At 31.8% G+C, this 25,404-nt stretch overlaps 2 protein-coding genes across 2 annotated transcripts; one reads left to right on the top strand and one right to left on the bottom strand.

Moving 5' to 3' along the window:
• The first annotated feature begins 2,154 nt into the window (after window positions 1–2,154).
• LOC111615427 (zinc finger homeobox protein 4-like) lies at window positions 2,155–5,775 on the top strand. The gene has a single exon (XM_023356841.1). The coding sequence runs from the start codon at window positions 2,542–2,544 to the stop codon at window positions 5,773–5,775; it is 3,234 nt and encodes a 1,077-aa protein (XP_023212609.1). The 5' UTR covers window positions 2,155–2,541.
• A 7,746-nt stretch (window positions 5,776–13,521) lies between these two features.
• LOC111615426 (transmembrane and TPR repeat-containing protein 3-like) lies at window positions 13,522–24,671 on the bottom strand (the record flags this gene model as incomplete). Its single annotated transcript, XM_023356840.1, has 13 exons — window positions 13,522–14,422; window positions 14,640–14,723; window positions 16,703–16,804; window positions 16,879–16,999; window positions 17,192–17,210; window positions 17,329–17,497; window positions 19,285–19,378; window positions 19,742–19,879; window positions 20,583–20,666; window positions 20,911–21,059; window positions 21,269–21,524; window positions 23,111–23,277; window positions 24,556–24,671. Coding segments are annotated over 13 exons (1,754 nt in total), but the record flags the coding sequence as incomplete, so codon positions are not given.
• Window positions 24,672–25,404: the final 733 nt, after the last annotated feature.

Genomic DNA, 25,404 nt, shown 5'->3' with positions numbered 1-25,404 from the left:
GTCACAGCTATTGATCTTAAGTAGTCATTTCTCAGAACATTTGATCAATAACCGTTTCAAGAAATGTGATATCATTAAGATATTTTGGTCTCCAAATGCTAATTTTACGGTTGGCAAATACATTATACATCGGTAATAGACAAAATAGTAAAAATTCCATCGATGAACGAGCTTTAGAATTGTTCTTATTCTTTTGTATTGGTGAGTCGTTCCAGATGCCTTGGGTAGTAGTTTGCAAACTGTAAGGTTTTTGCTATCCCGGGAGTAGATTCGAGTATATAAGAAATAATCCATTGTAAAGATGGGTGAAAGGAGGGAAATGATTTGTGCCAGAGGCATCGTTGCCCCTGACGAAGACAAAAGAATCCCATAATAATCAATCACAGGACACCCTTGGGCGAGGTGGGGACAGGCGACACCTGCAGACTAGACACCCCCTACAGATTGGGGAATGTTGTCCTTCAGTTTTTATTCCTAAAAGTTATAATAATTTGTTCGATAGAACACAACAAAGGCTGACAATTATCCAAAGTGTCGTTTCCTAATTTACATTCATATCATCGCTGTAATATTGTTATGCGGTTGTCACTTAAAAGTAAATTTAAAAATTACGCTAAAGTACGAGTATTTTATGTTATCAGTTGTGTAATTGGTTGACGTGATAGGGAAGTGAAACATTGACACTCCTGCAGGTAACTTGCAACTTAAGTGGCATCTAGTTACAACAGGATGTTTCTTCTTCGTTATTATAGAAGGTGAAAGTCAATAGAACGAGAGCAAAGTATATCCAATCAAAAATTAATTTCTCTCTCAGACATTGAGAATGTGTCGTAATGATGGAGTAATGAGAATAAGTTACATTGACTCGTCTGTCATTACACTGTTAAGAAAGTATAATTTCTAAGGTCCCTAAGGTCATGTTACACCCAGCTTAAGGGAAATAAACAGGTAGGTTAAAAATTTTTGTAGGAAAGGTAAATACAGTATCAGGATGGAAACAAAAATATTGTATGTTTGTGTGGTTTGAAAACATTTGGCATCATGATATGTAACTTCTTGGCTTCTGGAGCCGAACCGGAATATTGCTTGATTTTACGATTCGCTGGACGGCATTGGATATGTTAATGGCCGCAGACGACCATCCGGCTAATGGTGCTGTGTCCATCGCCATTCAGACATCTATACCACTTGGGACATAGCAACTGGAGTAGCCACCTAAATATGTCACTCGTTGCTATAGAAACAAGCCGTGCTGCTATTTTGCACACAATTGTGTCTAGCTAATGATAGTGCTTTTAGACCTGCTGCAAAGAGTAGGCAGAAAGGTCACTTTTCACTGGCTGGATTAAGGAAAAAATAAACGATATTTCTGCCATTTTTCGAATTACCGGCTCAGATGAGTCTAATCCGACTTGCAGCTCTCGCTCCCCCTCTTTAAATCGGCAAATAAATATATAATCGGCCTACCACACTGTTCGTCATTTTAAGTAGAACAGACTTGATAGATAACATTTCGTAACGATAGTTTCTTCGCCCCATCACGTGATCAGGTAGGTCACCTTGCAGTGACGTCATGCGACAAGCCATGGGTGACATTTCCCACGTTCACCTGGATCCTAAGCTTTTCCTGTTCTATTGGACTGGCTTCACTTAGTTTCTCGAGTGGATCTTTTGTGATTAAGTAATTACCATCTGGACGAAGACGTCTCCTAATAAGGTCCCTAACTGCGTTCATTTTGCACGGAGTTTGGACATTACTCTACTAATTTTCTTCGGTTCGTCTCCATGTTAAAATGCTCTACAGTCAATTGCTAATGGAATTACTTTATTTATAAAAGATTTCTTAAAGCTATGATACTTAAGAATATGTAAATAAAATATCAAAGTATCGTATATAAAAATATGTCCAGCTCATTTGGCAATCATAATAATAATAATCATTTTTTGCTGATAATAAAATTTTTTATGTTTAATAAACAATAACATTGTGTGGAAAACTTACATTAAATTATAGCGCTTTCAGAAAAATTGCTTTTGTTTTCATTTTCAAAATGTCAACTTCTACACGTTACTAAATATTAATCACGTATTTTTCTCTGCTATTATATATATATATTTTTTTTTATTATATTTTGGTAAATTAATATTTAAAATCAAAGTTTTAGGGGCAATAATTATTAAATAAATAAAAATATTTCGGAAAAAAGATAAAATCCGAAATGCGCTGCAGAAAGTATTGGAAATCAAATACGAGGAATGCAATCGGTATTGTTTTCTGTAGTTTTATATAGGCCTGTTTTTATTTTCTTAAAATGCGATAAAATACGATAACGTAAATCAAAATTAACGATTATGAAAACATTATCTTGTAAAAGCGATTCCTTTTAAGTGGGTCTGAAGTTCGTTATTCTTATCAAATAAATTAATGCGTAAATTATTAATTAATGAAAATGTTTTTTATGGAGGTAATTTGCTTGATGATTGATTATTGGCATTTTTTTTAATAGAGTCAGTTGGAGGTGTCCACGATGACGTAGCACCATGGAAGCCGAAGCACCAGCAGCGGCCATGGACACTGGTCAGGGGAGGGACAATCATGTGCTGGTAGAGAGGAGTTTACCTCTCCCTCTCAATTCCTGCTCGTCCGATCAAGTGGACTCAACATCCGGGGATCAGAAGGCATCGCGACCAAGTCACGAAAGCAGAATGTCCCCTGAACAGGTCCAGTGCAGTACCAAGGTGACCCAATGTGGTAGTTGTAGGACGGAGTTCGACACAAGCAAGGCCTATTTGGAACATGTGTGTTGTGGCGAGGCCCGTCCTTGCAAGAGAGGAGACGGACAGCAAGATGGGTCAGACAACAGTTCAATCAGCGACGTTGAGAACTTCACGGGAAAGATTGTTTATAATCCAGACGGTTCTGCATATATCATTGAGGGTGCCGACTCCGAATTGAGTGACGACGAATGCAGTTTGGATCTACCTCAGCAGGAAGGATGTATTGTGGACGCACGAGGTGTCACACCCTCCCCATTCAGGGTGTTCCCTCAAGTAGTGAACGCACTACACATCTCTAGGAACCCTGCCCTCTACAGTGCCCTGTACGGTCAAGCGTACAGCCTCCTACAAGAGAAGAAAAAAGTTCCTGAAGTTCCCGTTATGCATAGTTATAGGGTTTTTACAATGAGAGATAGACAGGCCACCGAAAGTGGCACTTCCAATGACGATACGAACTTAGGGTCGACCAAACACTCTAGTAAAATTGATAAATCTAATTTCCCTATTTTGGACTACGCCACCGTACCTATCAAACCAATACTAATGTGTTTCATTTGTAAACTATCTTTTGGATATGCCAAATCGTTTGTTGCTCATGCAGTTGGTGAGCATAATATCACACTGGTTGAAGAAGAAAGAGAGGTTATGTCTCAGAAAAACACTTCGGCTGTAATCCAAGGTGTTGGAAAAGACAAAGAACCGTTGTTATCATTTTTAGAACCTATTCCTACATCATCAGCTCAGGTCATCGGGTATCCAAAATTTTCGAGCGCCTATTACGTCCCTAACAGCTCATGTCCTAGTTCCTTTGCATCAAAAGACCCAGTGACAACAGTGTTCCTAAATGCTGTAAACACAGCTGTGTCCAGTGCTATGAGGGGTGGATACAGCGCAGCAGTGACCACACTTGTGTCAGCCACGTCGAGTCCAGTATCATCATCGATGCCTGAAATAAGTGCATCTAAAAGTTCCTCACTCACCAGACATACACTGGGCGGTCCAGACTCAGAAGTCCTAGCACCCGAACTTGAAGATCTAGCGAATATCGAGAAAATGGCCAAAGCAGCTGCTGCAGCAGCTGCCGAGGCATCGGGTACCAGACCTCCATCATCACCCATGTCTGAAAAACAACACGAGAAGGAAAGTTCTCCTAATGGCCACATTGAAGAAACTGATTCATCTGATGTCAGATCAAACCTGTTTGCCTTTGGAAGTGGTAATCTAAGTAGACTGGAGCGACCTACTAGCACCGGCAGCACTGATAGCACCTCTCCTGGTGTACGGATGTCCCCTAAAGGACTGATAACACCCAGTCCTGTTGTGCCTACATGCCATTCGCCTGCACCATCGACAAGTAGTCCTGTTTGTGTTCAGCATCCTGAAGGAAAGCCCAATGGGGTGGAATGTTCCAAATGTGACATGGTTATGGGTGTCAATCGTTCCTTAGGCACTCAAATGACCATGATGCATTCGCGCAATTCGTGCAAGACGCTCAAATGCCCAAAATGTAATTGGCACTATAAGTACCAAGAAACCCTCGAAATTCATATGAAAGAAAAACATCCTGAAAATGAAATGAGTTGCATTTATTGTCTTACCAATCAACCTCATCCGCGTCTTGCACGAGGGGAAACTTACACTTGCGGTTATAAACCGTATCGTTGTGAGGTGTGTAACTATTCAACCACTACCAAGGGCAACCTTAGTATCCACATGCAGTCAGACAAACACATTAATAATGTTCAAGAACTGCAGAATGGCAACATCAGCACCGATCATATGCTTCAGCCTCAGGGTCTGCCAGCCCCGCCACTTCCAGACCCTATGAAGAAAGCTCCCCCTACTAATAAACCAAAGGCCACATGGCGGTGTGACGTGTGCAATTACGAGACGAACGTGGCAAGAAATCTGAGAATCCACATGACGAGCGAAAAGCACACTCACAATATGATGGTTCTGCAACAGAATGTCAAACATATGCAGCAATTCACTGCCTTTCAACAGGCTCAGGCTCTCGATCCTCTGTTTCAGTTCCATCCTGGCCTACTCCTGCCCTGTGATGCTCAGCTGCAACCAGAAGCTGCCTTAGCTGACATGGCTTATAATCATGCTCTGTTGATGATGGCAACCCAACAGCAGCAGCAACAACAACAGCAGAGAGCTATGGCGGCAGCAGCAGCTGTAGCTGCTGTTAGCGGGACGGGCAAGAGTACTCTAGGACCGCCGATAAACGTGGGCAGTACTGTGGACATGGAACAGGGGGATACTGCGCTTCGCACAGATGTTCCTTACGACGATTCACATAAATTGTTCCAATGCTGCGTTTGCAATGTATATTCGGCAGATAACATCGAGAACTTGAATCAGCACATGCAACAAGATAGAACTTGGCAACGCGAAGAAGAAGTACTAATGGCTGTGGCTGGAAGCTACATTTGTAAACTGTGTACCTACAAGACGAACTTGAAGGCTAACTTCCAACTTCATTGCAAGACCGATAAACATCTTCAAAAATTACAACATTTCAACCATGTCAAAGAAGGCGGTCCTGTAACGGAATGGAAGTTGAAGTATATGAATGTTAACAATCCTGTACAAGTAAGATGCAACGCATGTGATTACTATACAAACAGCATTCATAAATTGCAGCTTCACACAGCCAATCCAAGGCACGAAACTAGTAGTAAATTATTTCTACATCTCCAAATTAAAGAGAACTCTCTAAACATTGAAAATAAATATTATAGTTGCAAGTTATGTCACTTCTTTACACGAACCAAGCTTAATCTCATTCAGCATGTTCACTCACTCCGTCATTTAAGAAATGACAATATTCGGCAAATGCAACTAAAAACTGAGGGAAGAGATGTTACTGAAGACATTTTTCTGGTCAAAGAATACAAAGGAAACGAAAAGATTATTTTTGATGCTGATGTTGGTGAGTTTAGCCCTTTTTTCCCATTTGTTTCTCTTTCAAGGGTGGCTTGTTCGAAATAAAGCTATCTCAACTACTTAATATATATATTNGAATTTTCATGTTGATATAAAGTTATTAAAATATAGTATAATGTTATTGTTATCATTTATATTCATTTAGAGGAAAGCATTATAATGACGAGTTGTTTAATGATAAAACTTAATTAATTCACCATTTAAAAAAGAAAATATTCATTAGAATTCAAACAAACTTTCTAAATAAATACGAAAAAAAATCATTTATTAAGCAAACAATACCTAATTAAAGGATAGTTATTTTCTTTTAGCCAAAAGTAGACATTTTTTTTCTACTAATATATAAAAATTTAATGTGAAGAAATGCTAACGCGATGTTTATATAACTGATTTTTTTTCCTCTTAATTATGAGGCACGAATATTAGAAAAAATCCAGTCCTGTTTTACCACATTTTTATTTAAATATATACCTTAATAAGTCTCCTATTTTTATAGCCTGTTTCTTACGCGTAACATTTATTTACATCATGATATCGAAGGATGTCTTCAGAATACCAAGGAATATTTGCTTCCCGAAAATTCTTACCTTACTTGACCCGTGTGTAAACCCCATTCCGATTTTCACTCTTCGACTCTGAATTGCTTACATTACCCAGTTGTCACACACCAAACAAGTGTCGTTGCTTCTACCATCCTCATACAACTTGTATAAACTAGCGGATATTTTCTTTTATTTTTCTTATACGTCACCTATTATTGTATATATATCCACTACCATTAAAAGTATAAGCGATACATCGATTAAGTTTTTGTTAAAATCTAAAAAATCGAAGTGTCTTGTCTTTGAAATTCATATTTCCCTAGAGGATAATGTTTTAGAATCATTCACATTTTTGTCAGTTTAATGAACTTTACGCTTTCTTCATCGTCTCTAAAAGTTGTTCTGTTCCTCCGGGCAATAGGATAAAAGAAAATTCTTCAGTAAAGTAATGACTGGTGTAATGCACATCTATAAAATTGTGTTGAATTTCTCTCTATTTTACTACCACAAAAGTTTCTATGGCTTTTAACTACCTCCTTTCTATGAATTGCATTTATTCAGCTAATAAACATCTTATGCGTAAATAGAGAATACTTTACGCTAATATCTTCCTTTCAATAGCTGGCAATTCTTGTAAATTTCACAGCTGGACTTTCGAGAATTTCATCCGTGTCTTTATTTTAATTTAATTTATATTAAAATTCATTTAAAAAATGATCTATCACTCACTTAATCATATTTAAATATAGTTTACATTCATCGCTTCATTAATTTACAATATATTTAAAATAAATTGCCAATTCTGTAAATTTAACAGGAAACGTAGACGAAAAAAATATGTAAAACTTTAATTATATATTAATTTCGAGTTAAAATTTAAGGTTTTAATTATTTTCTTGTCATCGGTTTGCGACTTATCTATTCTAGTAGTATAATTACACTGATTGCTTCTCGCCATATTTAATCGAGCGTTGAGAAAAGCAGTATCCCTGGAGAGAAAAGCTGTCACTAAAGGTTCATCGAAAGGTGAAAGAGTTGACTTCATAATTGTTAGCGAACGTCGACATCCATTTGATACGAACAACCAGGAATTACCATTGGGAAGTGCAAGATTTGAAGTTAAGTGATGACGGGATGGTTCTGTCCTTTCGTGTGAATTGATCACTCACACGGGATGTAGAGAAACAGAAACGAGTAATGTCCTCTGCGAGAGAAAGTGTCTCCTAATGGGAACCTTTCACTCAATCACCCTTGACACTTTAACGCGACAACGACCTGTTTGCATTGCCAACTTCCATACCTATGACTTGCATAAGCGTTAATATAGACGACACTAAAACGAATATTAAAAAGGTATAAGCATTAAATTCTTTTCATTTAATCACTTTTATTAAGAATTTTTTACAAAAATCTTCCAAATACGCGCGTGTTTTTACATCTTATACGCGTTTTAAACAACGTTACTGAAATTACATTTNACTGTATTCATTCTTTTTCCGTGTTGTTTCAATTAAATTATTTTGCTTCTTACAGAGCTTGCTACATTAGTATCTGTATTATTTTAGTAATAGTTTAAAGCCTTTTCGTTGGCTTTAAGCATTAAACTTAACTTTATACTAAACAAGAATACTAAGAAGGAACAACCAGGCAAGCAGTGACAAATGACCGACGGGAAAGTCGACAGATTTTTTTAATTTAAAAATTTCTTAATATTACTATATTTTCAGATCTAGGGAGTTCATACTCAAACAATGATCATTTAAGTGAAAGCAAACATTATGATTTGTGTAATGATAGCAAGTCAGTTTTATTTTCCCAGGCAAAAAATAATGAAATTGATAAATTAGAAGCACATAATTCATCAATTGTTGATATAAAAGTAAGATTTTCTTTTAAATACTTTAAATTTAAAATTGGCAGAAACGCCCTTGTAAAGTTAATGAAGTTGAGCAGATGGTAAGAGGAATTCCTCAATCTGAGGTATATTAAATTGCCTCAATCAAGACGTTGAAGTAAGGAGAATCGAACTTGCTTCTACACTTTTGTCAATAGAAATAAAAATCTCTCAGCGGAGTGATCAAAGTTAAAACTAAAGAGAGATTTGATATTCATTTAATAGTTGCAAATTTTCTTAAGAGTATCGTCGATGGTAATACTTTTTAATAAAAGAAAGATAATGCGCAAAATGAAGGTTACAATTAATGAGATGTAATTTATGCTTTTGTTAAAGAAAAATATGTAAGATTGTAAAATATAAAAGAATTATTAATTCGAGTACTGCCTACTTAACATTTCGCAAAGTTGTTCAATTAGCTACTACTAGATGAGGCATCCATTCCCTCAGGGATTCGACTGGAGACCATACTTTACAAAGGGGAAGAACGTCAACAAAAATAAAAGCCTGTGATAATTAGACTGGGGTAGACAAAAGTCTAAGAATCGACGGCATCAAAGTATATATTTTCTTATTTTTAACGCTTGTTAAACTTTAGTTTTACAATTTTTATAAGTTTATTAATATCCTAATAATTAAAAATGTAGTTAAGAAAGAGAAACTGTAAAAAAGAATTATGTAATATATTAATTGACTTATGCTGAATATCAATTTGACTTATTAAAATTTAACATTTGAAATTATTTTTTTTTCTCTTAAAGTAATCAATCATCTGACAGATTAAATGAATATAAAAGAGTCAGAATGATATTAAATATTATAGAAAATTGTGTGCAGATTTAAAAGTGATTTGCTACTGCGTATACTAGTTACTTTTAATGTATGTATTATTCAGATGTGTAAAAAGAAACGACTTTAAAAGGGAAAAAAATAGGAAGAAATTGTATTCACAACACTTGATATACCTCTCAGTTGGAAGAATTAATGGCGTCATAATTCATTGTTTCTTACTTCTTGATAGTTTCTTCTTTGTATATAGGGCCTTTTCATTAAACTTATATGATTTTTTCATTAAGTTAAGAGTATAATAAAAAGTAGAAATTATATAATTTGAATTAATTTTCTATTTTCATTATGATTAATTTAAATAAGAAGCAAGTAAGTCCGATAATGGGTTTGTAAAAGCAAAGAAAAGAAAATGTTGAAGAGTAAAATAAATGATGTTGATTTATATAACAGAATCATTTTATAAATTAAACATTATAGAAACTGAAATATAGTTTTTGCATGCAAAATTGAATAGTTTAAACAAGAAAAATGTATGACATTCCTCTTACCAAAGGTATATTAATATATTTTTTATTGTAGAAACGTATTACGAAAATATATTTTATTATAAAAATGCAAAAACCTCAGAGAGAGAATTTCCTAGTAATATATTTTATATTTTAGAAATTGAAAAATAAAAATAAGAAAAAGTGTATTTTGTAAACCTCAGTAGAGGAATATACTTTTGAAAGGTAAAAGGAGAGGGATAAAATATTTCAGTTTCTCGAAAATTAAGTAGGGTTTGAGTAAAGTTGGGAAAACTTTGCTCGAATGCAAAATTGTTGGTTGATATTATATTTGGTTGATGTGCCAAGTTAGAATTTTAGAAGGAGAAATGCGAGATTCTCTGAGTTCATATTACACAGGCGATGGTTCGATATTGACAGCTCTTCAAAGAAAGGAATCTTTGGTTTCTTTACCTTCAAAGAAAATGCATATTTGTCCTATTGAAGAGGAAAAATACCCAAGTCGCAGGATATCATTTAATTCTTCTTTACTTAAATTACTGTTTTAAATACTCTAAAAAAGGACTCATTTAGAGGTTTTGCAATACTCTTATACATGTTTTGGTACTGCTTTTCTTTTAGAGATTCATATAAAAATAGCTTTTCTATATAATAATTTTAACTTCAAAATATGATTGTTTAAAAATTGCACTAAGAGAAAATTGGTACAAAAGAAAATGGTGATTTTTGGATGATTTCTTTCTACTCATTTATTTAGGCACATTTCGCGATTTCCCCGGTTTGCGGTATAGAATTATCTGATTTTAAGGATAAGATGAGCCAATTACGGAGTCTGAGTGGTATTTGGGTCAATCGCTGCACAGTGATCTGTGGTCACACCCATACAATGTCGATAGGGATACATTCCATAGTTAGCGTCACGTTTCCTTATTTAGCTGATTGGTTAGTGGTATGGTGGGAATTACTCCACAAAATGAAATCTAATTATCAGACAATACCTTTATTAGTTTCCATAAGTTCGAAATTTAAGTTATACGTTATGAAAGAAAGAATCGAAATTATTCCTTCAACGATAACAATTCTTTAAATCTGTTTTTCCTTCGAATAAAAATATAAATTGTTATTTCAGAAAACATTTTAGAAGCAGAAATATATACCAAATTCAGTTAAGGGTAGAGTCTTTCAACCGTTTGTTCCGCCTCTTTAACTCAACAAAATAAACCTTTAGTGGAATTTTTTTCTCTCGAATTCCGTTAACTTTTCAAAATACCCGTTTGTATACATAGTACAAGCACACAATTGTTCCAAAGTCAAATAAAAGAACAAGGAAAACTAAACCATCATTACATACTAAATTCTAACCTTAAACATATTATTACTACTTTTTAACAAACTTTATATTATATTATAAGTACAAATCCGAATTTTTTAGAAAAAAAAAATATATATATATATATATAGGCCTATATATAGTTTAGTAGTGAATACAATACAAAATTCTTGTAAGGAAACGCGTACAAAAAAATCTATTTTCTACTCGCTTTAAATTACTGCTGATAGAAAAAAAATCCTTTTTTAAAGCTAATTATGTGAAGTTATATGTATTTTGACATAATCTCCTTTAATTTACAGTTGTAAATTTTTGCTATGGTCAATTCCAGGTGTTATCAGAAAGCAACAGAACATCTTTACGACAAATATCGATCGCGAGGAGACATCGCGACAAGTTTCATGACAACTTGAAATATCTCGGTATCAAAGAAGCGATTAGTTTTAGTTTGGGCGTTTGAATCCTCTTTGATGCGATGTGACGAGAGCTTATACTAAGAGAACCTCTCCAATCCTTTGATTTATGCAAACACATTGAAGATAAAACCGTAAGTAATGAGTTTGAATAGAGGGGTTACATACACACGCATATATATACATTTCTTAGGTAAATTCCTTTTATTTTATACGTTTAATTAAACAGTAAATAATCCGAGTTAAAAATTTCATAAATTTTAAAAGTTTTCGAGGATGAAATATTTTTTTTCCTATTGTTTTGACAGTTTAAAAATTATGTCTGGTGTCCTTATACTCTCCGTTATCAATGGTTTCCAATGAATAAGCGTATTGGAAAAGTGAGTCATGGTGACATTCTCTGGCTTTTAGCATTCAGTTGAGTTAGATGTACGAAATTCGATCCATTTTAGTGCGATAGCAGATTAGTTTTCAAAGAAAATAGATATCTATCGACATCGATCGTTTCAGACACCTATTTTGTGCAGATCATAAAATGGTCAAATGATAGCATTCTATTGGCTAGATGAACTACTATTCAGCTTATATCATTCACAAAACGGCATAAATTTACTGGAAGTAGAGATAGATGACTATATATATATTTTTTTTCAATAAAAATGGAATAAAGTCCGGTTTCTGCCTTCGTAGTAAGCGATAAGGTTGATCTCAATGGAATGTGAATAGAAGCTTTCATTCTGTTATTGAAAGGCTGACTTCACTCTACTTTTATACAAAGGGCGTGATTTTTCACTTGACACTATAAATACAAAGTTGCACATTCTATTATTTTCTCTCTTTTTTTCATTTTTATTTATTTATTTTTTGATTATTTTAAATTCTACCTTATTTTTACCAATAGTTTCTGTCAACGTTTTTTTGAATGGAATTTCTGCATTGTGTTATTGTTAAAATTAACAAAAGCAACGTTTTCTCAGCGTAAGAAACTATTTAAAAAATATAGAATTAATTTCCAACATTAAATATAGAAAATATTGGATTAAGTAACACTAATAAAAATTAAGTGGCAAGAAAGATTGATTGTTAATTAATGAAAACCCTAAGAAGTATTCTATAATTTCGAGCTGTAATCATTTTTAATATACAAATAAATTTACACTTAAACTCGGAATTAGTATTTGGCAACGTTTCAAATCCCTAAGGTATAAATTTGATATATCCTGTACGTTTCCACTTTGGAAACATAACGTTATGACATAACGTTAACAAACAAAAATAAAAATCAATATAAAGTAAATTAAAGAATTTATTGCTTTAATAATTAAACCAGTCTATATTAAGCAAATTACATTCCTTCGGGTCAGACAGAGTGAAGTTTAAATGTTACGACTTGCCACACGCTACTGACTGTTATTTGTCGGGATATAAAATATTCCATGTACTCATTGGTTAATGTACGTGGATGGAAAGCACAATCTTAGGATACCAAAACCTCGTATTCATTTAGAATTCCAAGAGCGAATCCAATATCTAGAGATGGTAACAATCAGTATATAATATATTCCGGAGTTGTAAAGGTTAATACCCATTACTTAATTAACAAAATCAAATGATATATTAGCGATGGTTTTAAACTTTTAACGAGTCGAACAATTGGGGGTACCTTGGCAATTACATCAGACATTTAGCAACAAAACTTAAGACATTAGCAGTTGCTTTCCAATGAATTATGGATGCATAGCAGAACGAGATTCGGAATTTCCTATTAAAGTTTCAAAGAAAGAAGTTGGTGTGATAAAGTAATTTCTTCTAAAAAATTGTCGTATGACCCCGTACAATGATCCTCAATTAATCTAATAACGGTACTTTCTTGTATGCGGAACAAATTGATATCTGTCTGTACTGTTATCACGTAATATACCTCAGTAATGGCATAGATTTTCACTCGTTCTTTATGAGATATTCATTATTGACTTATATCTTAATGGCTTGCTAGAGAGATAATAGTTTTCGCCATTACCTATATTATCGATTAACTTGACTTTTTCTTTCTTTTTTTCTAATATCAAAATTGGAAATATTCGAAGAGTTTGCTTCGAATAATTCCGAAAGAATTCACAGTCGATTGAATCAAAAATTATTCTAGTTTTGTAAAATTCATGGATGAATGAAGAGTCATTATGTTCTTTCTTTGCAGTTGATGACCCGTGAAGTTTTTACCTTTTATCCAATTTTATTCATAAAATATTACTTTTAAATATTAAAGAAAATTGTTTTCAATTATTTTTCACTCGGAAATATTGATACGAAAAGTATTTTTTGAATGCCCGCAAATCCTCTCAGCCGTCTTTATTGTTCTTTTATATTGTTCTTGACTTTGTATGGATACGATTTTAAAAGATTAAAATATTCGTTAATTTTTTAAAAAATTGAACTGTAATTTATTGATCACAGGATGTAATTATACTGATATGCCCATAACTAAGAACACATTACATGATATCTTTGGTATACGCAAACTAATGAATATACAATAAAAATAGAACTCTATTCCGTAGAACTGTTGAGGAATTGAACATTTACACAACATAATCGCGCTCTTGTTATTATATATAGCAAATAATATGTAAATTATAAACATGTACATACCTGAAACTAAGAAAAAAGGTAAAATAATACATTATAATGTATTCTAAATTCCGTTTATCACAGAAAATAATCGAATTGTCTTCGTCACAAACACCAATGATTACACCTCGCTGTTAAACAGAAAAGGTGCACATATAAAAATAATGGTCCTATTTACTGTATGTACACGGATATTACTACTTAATTAGTACATAGCATAGATGTTTATTAGGTATCCCGTGAAGGACCAGATAGCACCAATAATCAATCATTTCTAGGAACTTCTTTGATGATTCTGTCACTCGTCACTCGAACGATTGGTATATTTATATATATTAATTTAATAGCGAAAATTTGCTAGAATAACTGCTGTTTCGTCCATTTAGCGATTGTTTATCTTCTTGCTGTTTTAGACGATCTTTAACGATTTTTAGATGACGTTGGACGTATTCTTCGTGTGGAGCTATACTCACTGCTTTCTTCAGACACGATTCGGCTTCTAATAAAAGTCCACGTTCCACGTACACCACACATAAATTATGTAACGCTTGAATATTGGAAGGTTCCAACGATAAAATATCTTCGTAACACTATAAAAAAAAACAAAGGGGAAAAAATATACACGATAACAAATGAATAACAACGACAGACACTAAAATCCTCCCGAGTTTCGCGCATTGAATGTCAATAAAATTAAACGTTAACGTTAATAAAATATTAAATTGAGATTAGTTTATTATTTAAATTATTCGAATATTGTGATTAATAAACTAAGAATGAATATTTAATAAAGTTGATTGTTATCACCTGTTTAGCAGCGTCCAAATTGCGAACATGATTAATGTATATGTCTCCCAAGAGTATAAGACCTTTTACATGATCGGGATGATTCTAAATTAAATATAGAAAATGCTGTTTTAAATAAAATTTAATTATCTTTCTTAAACTAAACAACTCATTAGGATGTAGTAAAACTTTTCTAATTATCTTAAAATACTACGGTTTCTATCTTAATTCGATATAGTAAACATCTTGATCATAAATTTGTATCCATATCGACCGATTAACTCTCGAAGGAAGTGCAGTAATCAAAATAAAGACAGTCTGCACAATAAATCGATAAATGGGACAGACTCGCACAGTTATTCTCGTTTATTTTGAATGATTGGAGCGCATCTAAAAAAACCAAATTCTCAATTTAACTATTGAACAATTATAATGATCATAGAGAATCTAAAAAAACAACATAATTATCCATTTCTTGTAGTCAGATCAATCATTTCTCTAAACAATGTTTATATCTGTTTTTGAATTTCTTTAATTCTCATCTCTCTTTCTCCATAAAGAAAAAGGAGGAGAACTTCAAAAAAATTCCTTAGCTTTAAAAAAGAATATTTAACTTGAGAAATAGTTTAGAATATAAACTTTATTTCTAAAAAAAATCACACGGNAAAGGGATAGTCTTACACTTCCGTTCGTTTAATGATTAACAATCGCCTCTGGAAAGACAATGTTGCCTGTATACTCCTAAGTTATATACAACAAATATATAGCATATCAAATTTCCAACTGCAAACTGAAAGGGGGGAACTTAACTACAACATTAATGGGTCTTTTCAGAATAATGCACGACCGTAATAATACATTTACTGAAGCTTGAATTTCTCTTCCCTAAAAGCATCTTTCTCAAATCAATTTTACTCAATAACGTCATCGTATCATCTCCTCCACTAATATAACTCCTACTTAACTTTAACTACGAATTTAATTCTCTAGATCTACTTTAAATGAATTTTAAAAAAAGCTTATTGTGTTTTTGTTACTTCCTCTATACAAATTTTAAATAATCCTATAATTATTTTAACTTAAATAAAAGTTTTAAGCATTATAACAGAAACTCTGCCCTTTTAAACATCTTAAAACTTATAAATTCACTTTTGTTTTACTTATTTTATTTTATAAAATACACTTTTAATGAGGTAAAACATTATTTTTGGGATGCCAGAACGAACAGAGGAAGAGTTTCTGTTATAACGTTCACAATCACCTAGTAATAACGAGGCTGTTGCAATAGAAAGCTGCTAAATAAAATTGATTCTCAACCTTTTCTTTTATCTCTCAAATGAATATTAATTAGGAATGTTCTTGTAGAACTCGGGAGCTACTGGTTGAAAAATAAGCATTTCAGCTTAAATTATCCTAATAATTATTGTAATTATTCGAATAGATTAATAAATAATGAATCCGGATAATAAATGAATAAGTCACCGTTCAGTGGAATAAATAAAATATATATATGTATATTAGATCTGACATCACACCCTTTCTCTTATCTTTCTTCCCAACCTTTTCTTTTATCTGACAAATGAGTATTAGACAGAATGATACTTAAGCGTTCGCGATCTACCGGTTGGAAAACATTAATTTAAATTCATAAAAATAAATTAAAAATAATCAATAAATGAGAGATTTTCGAAAATAACTAATTAGTTTGTAATTAAAAATAATTTTAATCTATAAATCGAATAAAATGTTACACAAATATTCGATTTTTTGTTTAATTTACTCCTTCAAAACATTTTTTTTTTCTTGCTTATTTTTACACATTTAAACTTTCAGGAAAATCAATTTTAATAATAAAACTTTCAAATTCCCAAATGAGAAAATCATTTCGTAAAATTTACTATAGAGAATTTCTTTTAAAAATTGATATAAATTTATGGATATATTCCGTGAGTGCAGGGATATATTTAAAGAATAAAAAACTCCACCCAAAGTACTGTTTAATGTATTTTTGTTGGTTGTACTGTACACGAAAACGAAACGTTATTTTCTTATTCATTAACAAATAATTTATTAAGTTTACTCACTTTTAACAATTGCTTTAGAACAGGCACAGCTTCGAAAGGACGGTGAGCATCGGAAAGAAGTAACGCCAAGTTAAAAAGGGCACTTCTAAAATCGTCACGTAACTAAAAAAGAAGACAAAAAGATTATTAAGATTTTCGTGTATTTACATGGTTTAAACTTGCAAAATCATCCAGACCTCAATAGCTTTACGAAAACACTTCTCGGCTTCACTGACATCACGATTGTCCATGGCTAACATCCCTAGATTGAAATACACCCTTTCACTAGCTTTTCCCTTCTGTAGTAATACGTTCAACCTTAAATAAATATACTAAATTAAATTATTTTAACAATTATAATTAAATTTTTAATTANAAAATAAAACATTTAATGATATAAAACATTATTTTTGAGATTCTAGAACGAAAAGGGGGAAGAGTTTCTGTTATAACGTTCACAATCACCTAGTAATAACGAGGCTGTTGCGAAAGTTATAACAGAAACTTTACACGTTTAAGCGTCTTAAAACTTTTAAAAATACAGCTTTTATTTATAAAATACAATTTTAATGAGATAAAACATTACTTTTGAGATGGCAAAGCGAAAAGGGGGAGAGTTTGGTCGATGGTTGTTCCAATTATTTAACGTTTATCCGAGTGAAAAGAACAAAGAATTCTCACCGAATCGGCTTCTTCTAGTCTGGTATCATTCCTAGATATCAAATTTCCTAGATTTAGAAAAACGTTCAGATGACTCGGAGCCACACGGGCTTGGTACTGTTCACCTGGACGAGGTCGAGGAAGCAAGTTTTTTGCCTTGAAAAAAACGTTAAATAAATTCGGTTAACAGAGGCTTTCTTAATGTCCTGCATTAATTTACTTACTGTTAACTTGTAAAGTACAGTTTTTATTGCTGAAAATTTCACGCTGAAGAAAATACAAGTCGAAAATCGATAATGGTTGTAAGGGAGATAAGTAATATACAGTATATATATAAAGTTGTTTGCAAATTCTTTATTTTTGTGTTAGATTTGGTTTGGAAATTCATGTTTAAATCATATGTGGAAAGTATAAATCCCCTCGGCGTCCGAATGCAGAAAATTACTTCCACTCGTTGTCAGCGATAGAACCAGTTAAGGAAATTACGCGTTTCGTAATTACTCTCCCTCCTGGCACTAATTTGAACAAGATGAAAATCCCTAACGAACTTTACATTGTCTTAATGCGGACACGAAACGTTTCAAGATGATGAATTTGGAAATTGTATTAATGGAGACGGATTGCAATCTTCGGTTAAAGACGTGATGTCACCTGAGGGAGAGAGAGCCACTTTCGACAAAAGATATGTCCTGATGAATATTTTAATCGTTGTGACTATCAATAGACATTAATTTAATAGATTTATTGGTCGACTTAACCCAACTTCTAAAGAATTTACAACACTAATTTACTTTAAAAAACTTACTCAAAATGTCGTTTTTTAAGCTAACTTACGAATTAATCTGCTTTATTTGTCCTTTTTTAACTGTTTAAATGGAAATTAAACTGAGAAATTGCAACCGGATTTTTTCAGTAAATTAATATGTTAGGCACTTAATCTTCTAACAGTAAAGAAACCTTTTTATATGATTAAATCACTCCGAAAAAACCTTTTTAGACATTCAAACTAAGCTTATTTTGAGTAAATTATTAAATTTCCCAATAAATTGGTGAATATTTTTACACCTACAGAAACGAAGTAATAAACAAATGGGGAATTTTTAGAAGTTATTTTTATTTCCTCATAAAATATTTAAATTTTATTTGATTTTAACTTTGATCCTTTCCTGATTATCTTCTCTATCATTTTTCAAATTATTTTATCGCCTTCATAGAAAAGCAATCATTGACAGAGCAATTTTATTTCTCCTAACTTCGCTTAAGATTGCGGAACAACTATTTTATGAGGCTCAATTCGGGAACATAAGTAGCTTTCTACTTCATTAAATACTTTTTTAATCCTATAGATTGCCATTAACACCAACGTCTTCCAATTTAATTAATACTGTTTTAACTAATCTCCTTATACTAATATACCGTATAAATCCCGACTTAATTTTATTCTCGACACTTCATTTACTATCGAAACGTTGAAATTAGTTGTGGACAATCACAATCAGCGTATACTAAAGCTCCGGTTCAATCCTTAACGTCTGAAAACTTTTGTTTTAATTTATTACTTCCTTGTTAGTCTATTGTATGATTATGGGTTAGACAAGATATTACTTTTAATCTTGAAGGAGGGTAGAGGAAGCTTTAGTAACATCTGCTCCCTTTCCGTGTGAAAGTACTGTACAACCAATATGAAAAGCAAAGTAAAAAGTAAAAGGGTCTGAAGGATAAAAATGGATATAAAAAGTAACAAAAGATACGATAAATAAAAATGTAAAGTCGTTCAAAAATCAACGGAAATAGTGAAAACGGAAAAGTAAAAGAATACGTTAGCTTTCCATTTTTATATGTTTTACATTATGTATGACTTCTAAACTGTATAAAAATGTCGAGCGGTGGAAAAAATAATAATAATAATTTATACAAAATTTACATTAATTGAAGATAATTACCTTCCAAAATGCTTCTTCCGCTTCTTGATACATTCTCATGTTGTTTAAAGTCCTTCCAACATTAATATGCGCTCCTATATCATCCGGTTGAACTCTGTTTTGCATAAAAATTCATTTAAATAAAACAATTGTATTTGAAACAATTTATCAAGATGACATTTTCACTAAAATTACTTTTATTAGATTACAATTTCGACTATTGATTTTTCTTTAATTACTGCTATTTTCCTTTTATTTGTTCAATTCTTTAATATATTTTTTCCTTTTTTCTTTATGTTAAATAATAATTTAGCATTTATGATATTCAATATTTGATTAGCATATCTCGTTCTTAAGAAAACAGCCACCGAGGAAAACAAAGTGCAAACAATAAGGATTGTTAAGAAACTAAATTTGGTTAAGTAATTAAATACGTAAAGATTTTTGTAATTAATTAATCAAATATTGTTTTACTTACTCGGAAGCTTTCCTGAAATATTCCAGAGCTTTTTGATAGTCTCCTCTATTTTCTAACGCATGACCAACGTTGTTGTATAGCTTAGCATTGCGATCGTTAACTCTCAATCCAGCCATGAAAATTGTATACTCCGATTTCCTGTAGTTTACAATATAAAAAAATAAAATTTTATTAAATAAATATCGATCTAACAACGATAAGTAAAGTTTTTTTTTTAGATAATCTTCGATACAAATGGCACAGACCCTATAAAGTTATGATATAAAGGAAGAGCGCTGACCTAGTCTATCTGTCATGAAAAATAAATGACACCTTGAAGCAAACACAATTTATTTATGATCCCGCTATAGATTTTAAGCTTAACACGTCTTTCAATTGGTCAAAATATTTATTAAATATATCGATACTTATTTGTTTTAATGAAATATTTGCGTAGAAAAATTAACAAATTATCGATTTAAAAAAGTCGAGTAAAAACTATGATTTATATTTTTTCCATTTTAATTACGGTAATAATTACATTTAGAAAACTTCATTTTGTAGTTTTTAGAAAATAAAGAAATTCGTTTCAAAGTTTTAATTAATCAAAAAAAAATTTATTTTATGAAAAAAAAAAGATTCGGAAATTGACTTCATCGCCAGTCAACAAAACATCTTTTGTTATGGTTGCAAAAATTCTATACAAAAGACGTAAAGAAAAATTCAATTTTCTGCTCCAGTTAGATAGTTGTTTCAACAAAACGAAAGATCAATTTGAATTCTTGATGCAATATCATCTTAGATAGTTTCCTTTCGAATTCTCGCCTTAACACAACATTAGCACAGTTCATCAATCACTCACCAATCGCTGTTCCGATGGACACTCTTCAGCGTGTGGATGAAAAGAAGACCCAAAACTCCACTCCACACGATTAACTTCCATCTTCTATACACAAATAAAAGGGAAAAAAAGAACAAGAAAAATTATTTCCAAGTACTCTTAAAAAGGCAGTAAAAAATAAGATTCTCCTAAATTAAAATTAAATTCTAGCTTTAAAAGGGATTTTTCAATTTTAATATACAATACACTCTACTTTTTATAGTAGTTGTAGTTTTTCTTCTATCTATTAATTTCAAAAAATAAATTTTGATAATCTATACGTCAAGTTTGATTGATCTATAGACATCACCTCCTTTTATAAAGAAGTTGCCATCCATATGCTACAAGTAAACAGAACCCCATACTAGGTGTATATAGAACTCTTTCTGCAACTACGAAACCCACAGGAAAAAACAAATTGGAAGCAGGTAGAAACGGAAACATCATCAGAGAAAGACTCTAGAAAAGAACAAACAATACATTTCTTCAGATGCTTGTAAAAAAATTTTTTTCTGTATGAGGCGAGAATACTTTTTTTCCCCTCTTACAAAGAATTATTTCCTACAACAAACAATTTTTTTTCGTTATATATATAATTTTTTCAGCAAAAACTTGGAAAATTTTTATTTTTTTACAGTTTAATCTTTATTAATATTCAAATTATTTACCATTATCACTACAGAATAATGTCCTTCCGCTTCCGAAACCACGCTGCTCCTTATCAGTGCACTTATTGCAAAATATAAAGCTACGGTTGCTAAATTTCTCGGATCCAGAAAAGAATCCACGAGTGGAATGGTCCCCATTGTCCAATCACAGCAAAGATCACAGGGAAACAGAAGTAGCCAAACATTAACAGGCAATAAATAATTATAGGTAAGCTGTCTCGTTGGAGTATCCGACACAGCGGCGGGATTGTCAAATCTAAAAATATTGAAAAAATGTAATTAAAAAAAATGCAAATTTAATTTCTTCGTTCCCTTAAGACCGTATTAATAATTAATTACAGCAAAGAGAGAAAAGCGTTTAAAATATTACCTGCGTGTCAAAAAGCTGCAACCTTAATAACCCTCACCTTACTCGACTCATTTGTGATTATTCTCTTCATCACTCATCGCCAATATATCTTGACGTAAAATTGTTATTCTTTTTAGCAACGTCGACCGGAGAAGCGTGTCATGTGATCAATAAACAAAACATGGCGGGTATATTAGTTATCTACCACAGATTAATGCATTGCTCACTCGCATCACGTAAGTCCCAGAGGTACAATGTACACTCGACATTTTCCAACTAATTGGGTGGTATTCGTCATCGAATATAGTTAGGTTGACTCTGAATATGTAATAAGACAGTTAAAGGGGCTTGCTCTCTGTAACTTAAACACCGCGCGGAATACTAAGAACTCCTATGTCTTTCTTTATAATTATTCACGTCTGTAAAAAGCAGTTAATCACACTAATTATGGGAAAGTGTACGTCCTCGGCTTATTTTAAAAATGGCTGCGTGTGGAAATGTTATAAGTTAAAACCGCACTTACTGATAACATCGACTAATCCGGTGACTTATGTGAGAAAATAAATTCATTCTTGTCTCGCACACGTTTTCGCTTGTAATCATTCAAAAATGTGAATAGAAAATTGTAGTCTACGGACTAAACGTGTAATGGACTGACTCTTGATGAATTGTTTTAAGCTGCTTCATTTATTAGATACTACGGAATGGGTAATAAACCGACCACACACTCCAGAACATTTTCCTTAAGAAGTTCGAGGATTTATTATTTTTGCAACATTATATCTATTGAATTTCGCATTTTATTATTCAATCTTTTGATTTATACACTCGAATTTTTTTAATTATTTTATGTTTTACAGCTCCATTATCCTCCGTCTCCTGCGAACAATCCACTGGATTAACGGTGATCATTTACAAAGTTGCCAACATTTTTAACACCTTTAAGTAATTAACATGTTTATAAATGATTTATAGAGTTTATGATACATCTATTTCTAAATTAATTATCCATTATCTGTGTTTACTATAGATTATCGTAAGGTGTTGGCTATTAATTACAGTAATAGAACGTGCGATAGAAATTTTAACCACGATCAAAATTTCAAATTTCTAACCAAGTAACATTAGTACATTTGAGTAATTTCAAATGTACAAATGTACTCTTTAAAAATTGATAAATTCTTTAAATACTAAATACATTTTACTATATTTGTTTACATTTCTTTAAATAATAATGAACAGAGGTTAATAGAATATGCGAATGACATTCAAAAATTACGTTTATAAATTACCCATTCTTAATATTTTCCGTGAAGTGAAAATTAAATAACGTCAGGAAATCTCGTAATGTTAATTAAGTGTATGCCATTTATTCAATAATATTTAATAGAAAATCTTGACGATATCCATTACTTATTTATTCACGTTTTATGAGTGCAGTAATCTAGTTGTAGCAGATTATTGTATCATTAAAAGTGATGGGCTGTACTTACTTTGTGAAGACGGGTAACTGAGATCCCATCAATCTAACTCTTGCTATTAGTAGAGATACGGCTGCTAAAATCAGAGCGAACAGGCGAAGAAACATCTCTCGTAACCATACAGGAAGTGGCGATTTGCTCGTCCATTGACCGACATACACGACCTCCCATATACGTCCCTAAGCATAAATGTATCGCAGATATAATATTCTGCTACAAAAAGCGTTTCTTTCATTTGTTAACATTACAAAAAAAAACCGTTACAACGTTCCTCAACATCATAAAATACCGTTACAACGCAATAGAAAACCAAAATGACCGTTTGACGTGAACATCCTGCCAATTATATTGTTTTCAATTTTCAAAAATGTAACTTTATGTTCCTTTTTTTTATATATATATAAATTGAGTAAAGACTACTTACAGGGCATCTACATAGTTCGTGTCATCATANAAAAGAGAAAGTTGCATGACGTTTAGCGATAACATTCAACTTTACTTGCTACCAATTTCATTTACAAGCTATCTGTACTCCGGATGTGAAGTGACATCTTTGCCTCACATACATTTTTTCTTATTTTATTTTTTACCTTATATGTATATATATATATATATATAGGCTATAACACGAATCTTTCTTCGCTGTCTAAAGTTACAAAATGAAATTTATATCACATACATTTTTTCAAAAATGTAACTTTATGTTCCTTTTTTTTATATATATATAAATTGAGTAAAGACTACTTACAGGGCATCTACATAGTTCGTGTCATCATAAAGAGTAACGGGTATATCAATATATCAAAATAATAGCTCAATATTTTACAATACTAACAAATTTATACGATGTAAAACCGTTAAAATATTCGCAAACTTTGAAGGATTTTATCTAAAAATCTCCATCACTTTTTTAATTTTAAACATTCTGCACACCAAATAAGTTAGATAAATGTTCGAAAAAATCTATTTTTCATGCAACAAAAGAAGAAAATTAAACTTTTTTAAAGTGCATAAAGAAATCTTTCATACATAAAAAAATAGATTTATAATCCACTTCAATTTTTGGCTTTAGTTGATGTTTTTTTTATTCTTTAAAACTTTGATTATTTTATATATTTATTTATCTTACGTGGTAAAAACCGAATTACAAAGAGAAATATTATTTATGAATCGGGTGAAAATAGTAGCGATATCCTCTCACTCACTCACCCCGTTCGATTTTATCAATAAGAAAAATAGTATAAAAAAAAAATAGTATTTTTCTTTTTTTTCCTAAAGAAATTTTTCATAAATCCATCAAAATGATTAATTCAAACATTTAATAAATCATACGAAGCAAACAGAAATTTGTTGGATTTTAAAACCATTTATTTTATCAATAAATTATTGTATAACTTGTTTTTTATTTATAATTGATCGTTTGAGAATTTTATTCCGATTTTGTTATTTCGACTTACCTTATGAAGTATTAAAAGTTCGTAAATAAAACAGACCCCGATCACAGTTATTCCTTGTTCCTTGCTCAGAGTTGCTAAGACGACGAGTAGCAAGCAGCTGATCAGGAATGGCCAATCTAGTTATAGATTACATAAAAGAACAATTTTCCTCTACATTACATTACTTTCTGGATATTTTCCTTAATAGCAATTTGTCAAATTGCTGTTGAAGAAAATGTCCAGATATAAATCATTCTTTATTGACAGTTGCAATTTTAAATACTCTAGTTTAAAGTTTTTCAATAAGAATATAATATATACAAATTCGAGGAATATTTTTTCTAGAAAATCTCATTCGAAAGAAAAATATATATTCTAAATTTTGTGGAAATCTTCTCCACTTATATAAAATTCTAAATGGAAAATAAAATGCAGAATCTCTTCGTTTATAATAAAATCAAAAAGTATTACTTTATCTTTTACCTTTCGATTTAAAAATAATATTTTTTTTTTTAGAAAAAAAAGAGAAGAGTTTGGTCGATGGTTGTTCCAATTATTTAACGTTTATCCGAGTGAAAAGAACAAAGAATTCTCACCGAATCGTAAAACATTATTTTTGGGATGCCAGAACGAACAGAGGAAGAGTTTCTGTTATAACGAAGCGGTTGTGAATGTTATAACAGAAACTCTACCCATTTAAACATCTTGAAAGTTATTTAAAGTTTATAAATTTTTAAGTAACCATCCATAATTAGTTTAAGTTAAATAAGAGCATTGCCATTACACCGCTCAGAATCGTCTCGTTATAACGAGGCGCTATTCATTTAAACATATTAAAACTTATAAAAACAGACTTTTTTAATTCGTATT

This window comes from Centruroides sculpturatus, unplaced genomic scaffold, assembly GCF_000671375.1.
Source record: "Centruroides sculpturatus isolate CEXI.00-Female unplaced genomic scaffold, Cexi_2.0 scaffold2532, whole genome shotgun sequence".
Taxonomy (NCBI): Eukaryota; Metazoa; Arthropoda; class Arachnida; order Scorpiones; family Buthidae; genus Centruroides; species Centruroides sculpturatus.
This window is presented reverse-complemented; position numbering and strand designations above follow the sequence as displayed.

What these genes read in the sequence shown, in the direction of transcription:
- LOC111615427 (XM_023356841.1), top strand. Translation starts at nt 2,542, where the DNA reads ATGGAAGCCGAAGCACCAGCAGCGGCCATGGACACTGGTCAGGGGAGG.